Consider the following 14426-nt stretch of genomic DNA (forward strand, 5'->3'; position numbering starts at 1 on the left):
TACCAATCATGTGCTGGAGTGACTATGGGAGTCGGATGGGTGGGGCCGCCTAGTCCGCAATTGTTTCTGGAGAGCATACTATGCATTGAGATGTGGAGGCCAACCAACCTAAACTAGCACCGAATAAAAACACCACCGTTTTGATCACAATCAAAATAAATATTTTAATGCATTGTTTGCATCCATGTTCTCTGACAGGGTCAATTACAGTTCATAAAAAGGATATATTCAGTTACACTGAACAAAGTGCTATTGTTTTTAAGTGTGGGACTCATTCAAGTCACCAATTAAAATAAGGCATAGTTCTCAGTTTTCAACTCTGTACATTTTTACCAAGATAAAAATGGAACAGTGCTAAATAACATTGTGTTTACTGACACATGATAGCATAGCATTTACCAGGAAATTAATGTAAACCAATTAGCTATAGAGCTAAAGGGACAAACTAATAATTCATACAGGGATAGCACTAAATCAAGTGTCCCTGAGTACTTGAAAGCTTTATCACAAGTTCATGTAAAGTGCTTAAAAGGTCCATTCGATTACCTTCTTAAAGGTTGTAAAATAAGGCTCTGATTGTACTTTGTAAAACAATACAATTGACGTCCAAAATGTAACCACTCTTTAAATGTCAAAGGAAAAAATATGCAAAGAGAAAAGAAAATGAGTACAGTCCCTTTCAATTAAAAAGAAGTGTGCTTACAAATATTCCAATCATTCTACATGTTTAAACCTGTATCATGTTTGAGGTCTTGTTTTTTTCTTCTTGTTTTTACACAGTTTTACCTCCACGTACAGAAATATGCAGTAGATGCTGAAATATGATCAAACGGGACAGAAATGGTGTACTGGGAGAGAAGATGTGTTGAGGCACTGTTTAGAAATGAGCTCATAGCTAAAAGTAGCTAATTAGCTACTGGATTTTGTTTCATTTACCTTCCAAGCTTTGTTTATATCTAGGTTCTGTAAGGCACCAGAAACGTTTTGGCAGAATTAGCATTCAAGCAATAACATACATCACACACAGCAACACTAGTTGTGTAAACTGTACAATGTGATATTAAGCCATATTGTGCATATATATATGTACAATACTATACATGGTCTTGTTACATTGTTTCAAATATTCATTTTGAATTCACCCAGTAGACCAAATATTTCATTGTGGCTTACCTTTTGGGATTAAATATTATCAAGGGATGTATTAAAACAATTATTAAAGATGTTCACATCCCCAAAATGAGGACATTACATGTCCTGGTTTCTAAGATAATTAATTAAACCAGTCGGTACTGTTCTATATTGCACAAAGCAGTTTCCTGTATCAGTATTGTCAAACAAAGCTTATTCCAAAATAAAATTAATAAATCCATATTGTTTTGGTAAATAAATCATATTGAATTGAAACATACTTATGGAAGAAGAATAAAAACAAGTAGGACTCATTTTAAATTAGTGCTCAGATGAAGCTCAAATGCAATATGGTGTTTTTTGTCAAAATGATCAGTGATAGATCTAACAAACCAATTAATGCAAAACACTTCATAATTGTTCCATAATTGGAGCTATGTAATTTGGTTCATATTTTTCTAACAAATCTACCAAATCCACACAAAAAGTGAGACACAAGTGAGTCTTAGCCCTAGTCTTATTACTTTACTGTCCACATTAAATACATCTACAATCTCAAAATTGGATACATTAGCTCAGTTATTTAAAACAGAGACATACTCAAATGACAAAACTAAAAACAGATATTTTGAAACTCACCAAGAGGTATAGTATAAATCAAGTTTTAAAACAAGATTTTCATTTGTGTCCAAATATGTAAAATGATCACCACTTCATAAATTGGTGTACAATCCAAAAAAGAATGTACAATCAATTGATGTTTCGAGCAATGTAATTTGGTCCTGCGTTCCTTTTCAGTCCATCTGATCTACACAAAAAGGAATAAACAGTAACAGAATGTCCCCATCGCATTGACGCACATTGTGTGCACACTATCTTTGATCATGAATTAGGTTTCATAACTGTTTAGAGCAAAACAAGTTGAAAAATTGACAAAATGACAGTTTGGAAGAACTGGAAGACTTGGCGTGTTGAGGTAAAAATGAAGGATGATTTAGTGAATTTCAAAGCTCTGTAGTTGAAAAAGAAGATAAAACCGAACAAAACTTTTTATATGTGCACTCTTTGTGCATAAGCTCTATGAAATTATGATCAATCTGTTATTCTAGTGTTGTGTATCGATTGGACAAAAAGCACAACAACAACAGCAACAGTCACACCTCACAAATATTTGTGGTTACACATAATATCTGTACTACCGACTGATTTTAAAGGAACACATTGTTTTAACAATGGGCTTTGCAGAAAGTAAGGTGTAACAATGGTCTTGGCGAGCACTCCAATCAAATCAGGCATTCTTGGACTTGTGGCTTTGCATATGCTGCGTGAGCTGTGAGGCACACTGGAAAGACTTGTCGCACTCCACACAGACAAAGATCCTTCCGGCGCACGCTTGCTCCTGGTGGCGTTTGAGGGCGGCCGTGCGACTGAAGCTCATGCTGCAGCCCGTGCAGACGAAGGGCTTTTCTCCAGTGTGGACGCGCTGGTGGCGCACCAGGCGCGACGCCATAGCGAAGGCCACCCCGCACTCCGAGCACTTGTAGGGCCGCACGCCACTGTGAACCGCCTTGTGCTCCAGGAGATTGGAGGACTTGGTGAAGGACTTGGCGCACACCGCGCAGGTGTACGGCCTCAGGCCGGTGTGGACCTTTTGGTGCTCCGCCATGCGGCTCGCCACGGCAAACGCCTTGCCGCAGTCGGGACAGCAGAAAGGCCTCTCACCCAGGTGGGTGCGCTCGTGGCGCAGCAGAGAGAGCGGCTTGTTGAAGGTCTTGCCGCACTCGGCGCAAGGGAACGGCTTGTCGTTGGTGTGCATGTTGCGCTCGTGCTTGCGCAGGTCCGAGGAGCGCACGAAATCCTTGCCGCAGGCGTCGCAGACGTACGGCTTCTCGCCGGTGTGCGTGCGGATGTGCTTGCGGTAGTCAGACGACCAGATGTAGGTTTTGACGCAGAAGGGACAGTGGTACGGTCTCTCGCCCGTGTGGAGGCGCTTGTGCTGCTGCAAGGTGCCTTGGTGAGAGTAGGCCTTGCCGCACAGCTCACAAACGTGAGGCTTCAGGCCACTGTGCGTGTCCAGGTGGCTCTGGAGGTTGCTCGACTTCTTAAAGGCCCAGTTGCAGTGGGTGCACTTGTAAGGGCGGTTTTCCGAGTCCCCTTCCACCCCCCGTTTTTTCATGGCCGCAAAAACCAGCGGCACCTTGCCATCCTCGCAGGCATCCAACATAGTTACATCTTTGAGAGGGAGATTTCCTCCGCCTTTCTCTACCTCCCTGTCACCACATACACCCAAGGGTGCCTCTGGATGTACTGCATCGAGTGTGGTCCCCTTTGGCAGTTTTGGATGGGTGCTACCATATTTGCTTAGGTCGTGACTTTTGTTCGAAATGCAGCGGGCTATTTTCTCGCGCACGGTGTCACCATCGGATCCCTTTCTTCTACTGACACTGTTTCTTTCAGGCGCAGGGGAACCTGGACCACAGAAAGCTTCTGAACAAAGTCCCTTTTCTCCAGATGAAAGTTCAGCAAACCTCTCTGCAAGAGTCCAAGTAGGAGTCTGGGGGTTTAAATAGATCATTTCAATGTTACCATTCTCTGAGAGGGAGTTGGCACCATCATTATAAGATGAGTCAGAATCACCATCGATTGTGCAAATGCCACTGTCACCTACATCCACAGAGGACACTTGAGGGACATAATGTCTTTTGCTTATGATGTTTTTCCTGAAGCTTCTTTTCGAAATGTATTTTTTATCAAAAAACCTTGAGGGTGTTTTATCAGACATATTCAGTTTTGCAGGGATGGATGCACGTGCAGGTTTTCCTTCTTTTCTACTCCAACGGCTAAAAAGAACAAACAAACAAATACATTTAACAATTAATATTGTGGGCTGCACTGTATACATTAGAATGTTATTCCAGACTAAACTATAAAATATACTTTTCACATTATTCAAATGATCACATTAATTACACTGTAAGAATAAGCAATACCATGAAACAATAAATTCACAATAATTACATCATTAACATGGAGAACTGTGAAATATAATGACATATTGCATTGAGAACACCATGAAGTAATGCAATCTAACTTAAAACTAAATGCATTTGGAGTAGTGTATGTAAAATATGAATGTCATTTATATTTTAGACTTTGTGGTTGTGCCAGAAATTATGTACACTCACAAATGTAAATTCTGATTTATTTGGTGCAAAGTTTGTTTGGGGTTTTAATAATTTTATGCAACTAACAAAACAAAGCTTTCAAGCTTTATTCATTTTAAAGTACCTAAAATGGCATAATCAAAATTTACCTACTATGGAATACATTTAGTGACTCAGTAATCCTTGCTGAGTTCATCTGTCGTGCTGCGGTACTGCAGCTGTAGCCGACCTTATGTGCAAACTGACCCAAAGGCTTGTTTCATACATAGGCATTCATGGGTTAGGATTAGTATGTACAATGTCAGTTTAGGATTAGGTCAGTGTATAGCTAGAATTGTAAGTGGCACAAAAGTCATAAATGAGAATTCAAAGTTTTAAACTTCTAAACATTTTGTTAAATAAAAGTCAATCTAAAACTGATTACACTTTAGAAATTTGTTCTTTTACATTCTCAATATATCCGTGGAAGGCTATTGGAATAGCTAGACGCCAAGTGCATTTCTTTGCGTCTTTAGCTCTTTTCATGAACCTTTGACAGCCTGTGTGGAGGAGCAACATGTTTTAAATTCCAATTTTCTCGAATGATTTTGTTATGCCGCTAACATCTGCAGTCAAACATTTTATAGGCCTATGCCGTGTCAATTGGTGAGTTTTAGACAAAAATGAAAATAATTAAACACAGGCTGATAAGCATCTATGGATTCACCTCAAGTTCACACTAACCAGTATTTTGAATGTTCATGGCTTTTAGAACGTTTCTCAGCTGAGCATCTGTCATGCTGCCACACGTCATGTCCCCTTACCTTCAGCTGTGTAGAGTTGACTCGTCTCGTCGACTCACCTCTATCTTCCCCGTGGCCAACTTATTACTCCCCTCCTACAGCAATCCATGTCATTCAAGCAGATGGCTAGAATTGAATGGGCGTGGTTTCGTGTGAGCGATATGTCTAGTGGACATCAGCGTGCTTCCACGCGCACGGATCCAACACTTAGCACTTAGCAGTTTCCTTTAGTTTACGTCAACATATTATGACGTTATTATGGAATTCAACTCGAAGGCATCTCTGGAGGATCACCTTTCGATCAATCAATATATCGATCAATCCATGTATTTTGGACAATAGTGATTTATGAATAGAATTGCAATAGCAATTGGATGGCTTGACTACATTGCATATTTTCATAATTTCACCCACCTGAAATAGCCACCACAAGAAAGCTTGAGTCTGTGGTGCAGATACATAGTCTGGCCAACAGGGGGCAGTAGACGTTTGTCCTTGTTGTCGCCCATGTGTAGTTTCATGTGCTGTTTTTTTTGTGAGGACACATGGCACGGAGCAAGACCAGCCACCTCACAAAGTCGTCAAGTTACTTTATGAATATTGTCAGTCGTGACCTCACAGTGACTACATTGGCCGGCCCACGATTGATAACTAAACCATGTTGTCAGTAGTTTAAAATAGTATGGTCATTTGTGGAATCCAAATAAGGATTGTTTTTAGAATCACATTAAGAGAAGTCGATTCATAATGTCTTGGTTTTGTTTTGTTTTATCTACTTATTTTTGTATGCATTGACACATATAGGTATCCTTATACTGCAGTTGAGAGCTATTGCAGACAACTGTATTCAAAATGACCCTCTATTTGTAGATAGAGGATAGATTGGTTTTAGAAAAAGTCAGGTCAAGTAGTCTCAGGTCTTGGACAGCCTGCCGTGGATAACCTTGGACGTTGCTGCCATCGTGTGGTTTTGAGACCACAAAGCACTCAGAAGCACAGTGCCCAATCCGTGACTTGTGTTGTGGACCCATTTTCATTGTTTGCTGTAAGAAAACGAGTGAAAGATACAATGAATGAGTCAACCTGAGGCTTTTTGGCCATGGCCCATTTTTGTGGGAAAAACTTGTTTTGCTGCAGGCCATCACTCTTCCTCTTCGTCGGGTCTGCTGTTTCAACATGACTCCAATTCCCTGTCTGTCTCCCTGCCTGTCTGAACGCCTGGTTTTGAAGCAACAAAATAGCTTTCAGGAATCTGCACAATTTCATTCTTTCAATAGATTACTTTGACCATGTTCCCACACTTTACCCCAGCCAGTTGCAAATGATGAGTTTCATAAATAACATGAGCCATTGGAGGAATACAATTAAAAAAAACATTTCGTAGGGGTTAGTGATACAATGAAAGGGATTAATAGTAGCCTAAATGCTCTTTGATATCCACACTGGAAGATGTTTGCAGTTGTCCTGGAATATGTTACAGCCAATTTGTAAAGTTAAAGTCATACAAGACACGATAAATCAACTCTCACGGACTGCTTTGTTGTGTGTTTACATATTCTTAAAAGATCATAGTTCCATCCGAGTCATACCAGTATGAGCAGCTGCCTCTAAATACGTGTACATTACACAGGGAGAACTCTCTGTACAGTATACCTCTATGTCATTGGCCAGGGGCACTGGGAGACAGTAGAAGCCTGGTAAACACGTGCAGTACCGTTATCTACCACAAGAGGGCCCAATTGCTCCATTTATTGTACATAGACCTGCATGCTATGGTGCTCGATCGTCAATTCATTTAAATATAGCAATGCAAGCTTCATCTTTGTATCTTCTCAATTATTTTGATTACATAGTTGTGATTGAGCCCCGTGAAATAATGTTAATCCGCACCCCTTTATGTATATTTTGGTCAAAATGGCCATGTATGCTACTAACCCAGCTTTTCTGGGTTGTATCCAAGATGAGGACCTCTGAATCAGTGTCTCCACCTACACCATTTTTGACTTCCCTGGTCATTGGGGTCATGGCAAATGGCCATTACTCTAGGTGCACTGTGTGCAGAGTGAAAAAAAACAAACAAAACAAAATCCATGTACAAGCAAACATTCAGTGATGTGCTGTACATAGAGAGCATTAACTAACATAACTGATTATTGTGAAACAGGCCCGCTTCAGACTTACATTTACATTTAGCAGACACTTTTATCCAAAGCAACTTCCAAGAGAAAGCTTTACAAAGCACATAGGTCACTGATAATAACCACAAGATAGCCCCAAAAACATTGCGAGTAGCGAAAACATGAAGGACATATCGTGAACAACCAAAATAAGTGCCCAAAGGAAGAACCTTAAGTGCACGTAGTTAAGCAAGTTACAATTAATCAACATGAACCGCTATAAGTGCAACTGTACCTGTAGAAAAGCAAGCAACAATAAAAACACTATATCACAGACTTGACCAGAGACCACTATATCACAGACTTGACCAGACACACCAACAACATGGAGCCAAGCGGCCAGGTAGGAAGTCATCATACAGTAAATGCAGCATTGTGTTCAAAACTTCTACTTTAAAAGGAACCCCAAGGTGCAATACATGTTTCCAACGTGTAATTGGTGTGTATAGGTGATGCAGATTCAGCCTTATTTAATTTGTCCCATGCGTGGGCCTACATATTCTTTTCAAAAACCATCGTTCAGTAGCGTGTATAATAATTATACAAGATAAACGGTGTAATATCAGGCAAACCAACCGTAACAGTGTTAAATATAACATGCAGACTCAAAGCATGTCCTTAAAAGATTACTCTAATAAGAGCTGTTGTGTCGGAATCGAGTGATGCTGTCTGTCATAAGTGTGGAACCCCACTATCCTGTTGACAAAAGAGACTAAATATAGTTTCACTGTCACAGTAGAATAAAAAACATGTCTTTTGAAATGGCATTTAGACATTTATGTAGCAATGTCAAACAGTAGGCCCTACGCGTGGCAGGGGATGTAAATCTTGGTCTTGTGATAATCTATACATGGATTGTCTCGTTGAGTAGGCTACCTTGTCCAGTTAGTCTGATGTGATTCAAAAGTCGAGTTTGCTATAATGATGAAAGTTTAACCGCATAATCTGTAATATTCTCTGTTTGTGGTCAAAAGTTTGACTGAAACATACCAAAAGTCAAATCATATTTAATTGTCTGCATGTTGTTTTGTCATTAAGAAGCTGTCTAAACAAAGCTGCCATGTGGTCATGTGAACGCAAGTCATGTGTTCGTATTGCGAGATCCAAGCTGAACCAACATTGAAGATTTTTTTCCTTGTGTCCTGTATAATTTGGGAGATTCCTGTTGAGATGAATGAAAACAGAGTTCATTGGAATACTGTGTGTTTGTATGTATTGAAGATCCCAATGTTTTTCTTCAAACCAGCTGCAAACAAATTGCACGTACAAAGTGACACCATGCGACTCCAAAGTTCAAGCCTGTGGTTCTTTGCTGATTTTGAATATTTGGTATTGAATCTCCAAGCAATGTTCTGTACTTAAGCAACAGTCGATTTATGTGACAGGCATTGTGTTTCAGAGTGTTCCGTAAACACACAAAGCCCCTGCTTAATGCTGATGGGAAACATCACGTAAAATCTCTCTTTTGGAAGTCGCTTTGGATAAAGCTAAACGAATACATGTACGTGTAAAATGCTCAAGTAAAATACTTTAAAACGGGTTAGACATGAGACATATACATTCTCTAAAAAGTGCAAAGTCATTCTGTGTCTGGTTCTTGAATTCTGGAGTCATGGAGTCCTAATTGAGAACATATTCTGAGCTGGAATTTTCCAGTGTTCCACTTTTGCTGTAGGAATGTGGGGTACATTGTGGGACTGCTCTTTTGGTCGTTACTATACAACACTACTGTCTTACTAGCAGTAAGCCTGTGACCTAAAAAATCACCATGGACAACAGCCCAATCATTTCTGGTTGTGTAGTGCTAAAGAGAGCTTCCTAATCATCCCATTAGCAATTTAAAAAACGTCTGAAGATTTCTGCCATGCATATGAACTGTAACTTGTTCAGGAGCTACACAGACTTGACCAAAAGACCAGTGTTGAGAAAGGGCAGGCCTTGTGTTTTGGCAAGCATTATATGTGTATACTGTAATAACATAACCAATCCTAAGCACTTGGAACTTGGAATATGCTAGATGTAGACAGCAAGTAGGCTAGAACTCAGTCTGCCAGTTTCAACTCATTTCACAAGGCCTTTCTCAATGCAGGAACAACAGTAGGTCAACTGTGTGGTCTCAGAACCACCACAGATGAAATGAAGGACATTGTCTGGGAGATATCTGATCGTGTTGAATATCAACATTGTTTGATTGTGTCCCGGGACACTTCAGCATGCTGAAGTGTCAGCACAGAATGTCCGAGATTACGGCTCGAGAGTTAGCACAATGCCGAAGGGTGAGATGACGCACTGTCATACTGTCACACTCTCTCCTTGGGGGCAAGTTCAAACACACGTGAAACAACGAGGAATAGGTGGGAGGAAGCAACGCTCGACTGGAAACCTTTGGCGGAGCCGAATTCATTGTAGCTAAGTCACAGAGCCGAGCCCTCTCTTTAACTGGCACACAGTGACATAATGGATTAACGTGCTAAAGAAGTTTGACCTGTTTTGTTTAATTGTTTTCCTTTCAGAAGTCTAACTACGTCACTCTAGGGAGCGTGACGTCCTGTTTTCTTATTGCTGTTTTTTGTATGAAAGAAGTAGAGCTCATGACAATAAAAACACAAGCAGTACGATACACAGTCCAGATCCTTTTACACCTACAGAAGGCTACGCTCTTTTTACAGTTGAAGGCTAATTGATACGAAACATGTGACCTCGCAATGCATCCTATTTGGTCCCATTGAGCTTTAGTAATTGGTTTGTTTTTCTCAATGTGTGTACCGCTCCTGCCCTGTTCTTTGGCTCACAAAATGTGTTTGTCTCGATCAACCAAGGTCATACTTGTAGAGACTTCTTGGAGGGCAAGATATTGGCCTGGTGAAGACTTGTGAATGAAGCTCGTCAAACTTCATGTCTTTGCCCGCTGGGGTGCAGCATCATTCTGACATCCAGAACGTTTTTTTCACAACTCCCTTTGAAACGTGTTTCGATCATACAATTAGAACTGAATGGAGCTACACTGCTCTGACAACTTGTCAATCTCTTTCCGAGTTTGCATCCCCACTAACGTAGTAGTCCAGGGTGTCCTTTTGACGAGATATGGAGAAAATAGAGCAGATTGTTTATTTACATTATTAACCCAAATGTAAGTCGGACACGTGTTATCATGGTGAAGAGCACAACATAATGTGTCATGGGAATCCACCCAACCATATATGCACAACATAGATAGAAATGCATGACCTCTGGTTTGGAGCATCATAGTATGTCCTATGCATTCCTTCTTTGTACTTTGTGTACCCATCGATTGAGTTGTCCCTTGAGAAGTCAGACCTACTGGAGAGAACAATACTTAGGAGAGCAGAGGAGATCGTTCCATTGCGCTTAAAGTTCAATCAGTTCATCTAGTCCTTCAGCCATTGAGAAATCTGAGCATTTGGTTAGGAGGTGGTATACTTTGGTCACTTCAGTTGAGGGTCAAATGTGCAAGTGCTTGTAAATTAGGGGGTTGGTGGCGTAAGGTGGGGGTAAAAGTGAAACAGGAGGCTGTCTTTAAAAGCACCACAAAGACGTTCCTGGAAGAAATCCAGTGGAAAAACACTGGGAACTAAAAACCTTGATCAGTTTTGCTCAAGTTCTTACACGAAGGTCCCTATTCTGGGAGCAAAAAATGAACCCGGTGTTGTTTTCACGGACGTACGTTCGGTTCAGCACAACGAAAAGGCACGGACATGCCGAAGAAAAGAAAAGTACAGCACACACATGCATTGAGACTGAGAACATTTTGTTCTCATTGAGAGTAAGCAATTTGACACCAGGGAGTTCTACAAAAACAGGATAAGAGAACCCCAATCACCCCTCCCCCCACCCCCTTCTGCCTTTGGAGAGGAGGAGGAGCTTTCAGCGCTACTGGTACACACAGACACTAAAGCAGGAACAATACGCTGCTGTGCACGAAACAAGTTCTCGCAGGAAGGGGGTCACAGTTATACCCAGTTTTACATTCCTTGAGAGTTCAAAGCTGTAGGAGAAGAATGGGTCCCTCACCCAGGGTAGTTTCTAACAAATAAAACGTTTGAAGGGTACGCTGATAAAAAATAGGCACAGGTAACTTGGAGCAAGTTACATTTAGGCTTGACAATTTTGCAGACTAAATTCTACAATAAGGGTTAGGGTTAGAAATATTAAAAACAACATAAAACCATTGCTGCCATGTTTTTACCCCTTGGTACTGGTCCTTCCACTTTTTTTTGGGGGGGGGTGTTCTTTTACTTTGATTTAACTATGACATCAATGGAATTAATATTTGGTGCTAGCAACATATGGGTGCAAATAGCTTGGACACAGTTCGCCACGAACTTTCATGTTAAAATGACTATGCAAATTCTCTTCATCCAAATACCTTTGGCACAAGACCAATTTTAATCAGGAACCTGAATACCCACGTTCTTGTACTTCTGCTATGTTCCTTGTCAGACATTCTTGTCACATTAAAAGGCCCTTGGGCCTCGACACCTGCCTGTTTGCACCCAGCTGTAATTAAACTTTGTGGAATCTGAACTTGCATAAAGATGTCTTGATTGCGGGGGACAAGTAGTATGGCTCAAGGCCTTTCCATTTTTCCACTGCCTGGGCCAATGTTACCAGACTTCTGACAGGACTCCCGTCCTGTGGCATAGACCCATTCCTCATCAGTGATCTGTACAGCTACCCCTAAGGCCCCAAACATGCTGCAGATGACACTATACGATCAAATAGGAAAACAGGAGAGACAATTCAGGAATGTAAGATTTTTCTTTTGTTAGGGTTTAAGGTTAGCCAGGTTAGCCATCGTTTGAGCACTGAGGAACAAACAGGCCACTGGTTCGGGGGTTGGGGTACTTGGCTCCCAGCAGCTGAGAGTCAGAGGTCGAAGGTCAAGCGGTTGTAAACTAAGGGAGTGGGGGAGTCAAGTTGAGGATGTAGTCTCTTCCTGGCCAGGAACACCCTCTGGAAAAGTACGTGGAAAATCACGGTGAATTGGGACCCTCTGACACTATCCCTGGTGTGCTGAATCTTCCCACAAACAAAACAAAATGTGTACAAACCGTCCCCCCCCCCCCGTCCCCCCCTCACTTAAGACAGGGCTAGGGTTAGGTAGGTAGATCAGCTGAGTAGGGAATAAGAAAGATTAGGGATGGATTTCCTTTCAGATAAAACCTGTTGGGTTTGTTGTTTCCACACAAGCAGGCAAGCATGATAACAGCACATCGGTGCTCAAAAACCTCTGGTGACACTCTGTACTCAACGGGAGGTTGGAGTCAAATCTGTCTCTGTCGCCTCCCCCCCACCCCCCACCCCCCCCACTCCCACCCCTACCCCCGAGCCGTCCTGTGATCTTCAGCGTCACCCTGACACGGCCCTGCTTTCACAGCTGCCCTAGTTCCCAACCATCAGCCACAGCACATCACATTGGTTTTCCCAAAAAATGTCCCCAAAGCAGGCAGTGTTACGGGGGGGGGGGGGGGGGACGACAACGACTGTTGCATGGGTAAGAAACAAGGCCTGACTGTCCGTTGTTTACAATCTGTTGTACTGAGGGTTCTGGCCCGTGTTTCCAATGTGAGCCAGCAAAGTCGCATCTTTTTTTCCACATGCATTTAAAATTGATAAGATTGATTAAGCCATGGATGGTGTCTCATTTTCTTTGAAACCCAAAGCAGCAGACTTCAATTTAAGCCCTGAGAGATTTTGTTCACTGTGCGGCCCTTTTCACTACTAAGACCTTCATAATCAGATTGCGGCTCACATGACAAATAGTGGTTGACCATTTACAAAAGAAATGTGCACAGGCCCGATGGTGGAGAAGGAGAGGTAAGTAAACATTTGGAGAACTTAATCGTTTCGATGAGGGAGGGCCGGTCTCTTAACAGGTCTGTCCGATTCCATCGCTGTACGTGTATGTGTAAAGGGATCCCGGCTATTTGTTTTCAGGAGAACCTCATCATTCACCGTCTATTCTAAAGGGGGAGTATGTACATTTGACATGCTTTCAGTTACATAACAGCTGGCACCCCACCCCCCGCCCCTTCGCTTCCAATCTAAGAACAAGAACAGCTTGTGTAAGCTCGGATTGTGGGTGCCATGGCAACCGCGCTGTAGCCTCCAGTTCTCATGCATGGCATTTATATTTTCTGTCCTTTTTTCTTCTTGACCATTCCCATCCTTGAATTGTTTTTACATACCTCTTCATTTTGTACTTTTGAAACCCCCTGTGCACACGCACACGCACACACACACATACCCAAACATACACACACACGCACACACACAGAGGCATACTCCAGATCCGAATCTTTGCCTGTTGCTCTGTATCTGTCTTTATTGGAACCAGGTTAACTTGAAGGCAAGCGTGGTTTGACGGCAGCACTTAATTGCATTTCGGGCATACGCTCTGAGGAGCAGTAGTAATCAAGCAGTAGTAATCAAGCATGTGATGTGCACATGACCATCTCAGACCATGCCTCTGTCCTTTCCTGACAGGCTTGAGGGGAGCTCATGCGAACAGTCCACCCAAAGGGTTGCATCCGTCTACAGAGGGCTCTCGTGCCTACTGATCCCACGTCATCTTCCATTCACGTACGGCGATTTCAAGGGCCAATCAAATCACTCTCTCATGTAAAAAGCTTGTTTTTTTTCACAGGAAATGCTTTCAGCTACGGGAAATTGTCAAGACCAAGCTGAGCTGTAAACACAGGAGCCCTAATTTGTCTATTTGTTTCCTGTAACTTTCCCTTTGCCAGCGTGCTCTGAACCAGGCCTGGAGGTGGGCACGCTCTGTCCTGTTGGCAGTCGTCTCCTGAATCTCCTGCCTGAACTGGCAGAAGCAGGAAGCGTGGGTTTAGACTCCAATTCCCACAATTCCCAGTGATTTTGCAAACGTGTTTTCCAGTACTTACAAAATATTTGAAGGTTTGAGGGCGAATTTGAAAAATATTACTGAGGAGGACCGACGGACGTCCCATTGGAGACTATGGAACAGTTAAGTGTGTAGAAATACATTTTAAGAACTCAGATTAGTTTATGGGTTTGGGGTAGAAGAGAAAGCTTTAGAACATGTTTGTATGTCATATTGTCATACCGTCTTAAATGGCACAAGAGATTGGATTTGCTGCCCATGCAGGAAAACATATTTGAGATAATTCAGT

At 41.9% G+C, this 14426-nt stretch overlaps 1 protein-coding gene across 2 annotated transcripts; it reads right to left on the reverse strand.

Annotated features, from left to right (window-relative positions):
* Positions 1-1630: 1630 nt before the first annotated feature.
* On the reverse strand, positions 1631-5254 carry znf648 (zinc finger protein 648). Of its 2 annotated transcripts, XM_084693068.1 has the most exons (3): positions 5099-5254; positions 3800-3971; positions 1631-3685 (listed from the first exon to the last, which is right to left on the reverse strand). In XM_084693068.1, exons 2-3 carry the CDS (start codon positions 3911-3913, stop codon positions 2420-2422), a joined length of 1380 nt encoding a protein of 459 aa, XP_084549194.1. In that variant the 5' UTR covers positions 3914-3971; positions 5099-5254; the 3' UTR covers positions 1631-2419. The 2 variants fall into 2 exon arrangements, with proteins under 2 accessions (XP_084549194.1, XP_084549193.1); XM_084693067.1 differs by having other exon boundaries at positions 1631-3971.
* Positions 5255-14426: the final 9172 nt, after the last annotated feature.

The sequence above is a fragment of the Hypomesus nipponensis genome, chromosome 26, assembly GCF_054491055.1.
Source record: "Hypomesus nipponensis isolate SF chromosome 26, ASM5449105v1, whole genome shotgun sequence".
Lineage (NCBI taxonomy): Eukaryota > Metazoa > Chordata > Actinopteri > Osmeriformes > Osmeridae > Hypomesus > Hypomesus nipponensis.

Coding starts and splice junctions, on each gene's coding strand:
- znf648 (XM_084693067.1), bottom strand. CDS start 3,913: ATGTCTGATAAAACACCCTCAAGGTTTTTTGATAAAAAATACATTTCG.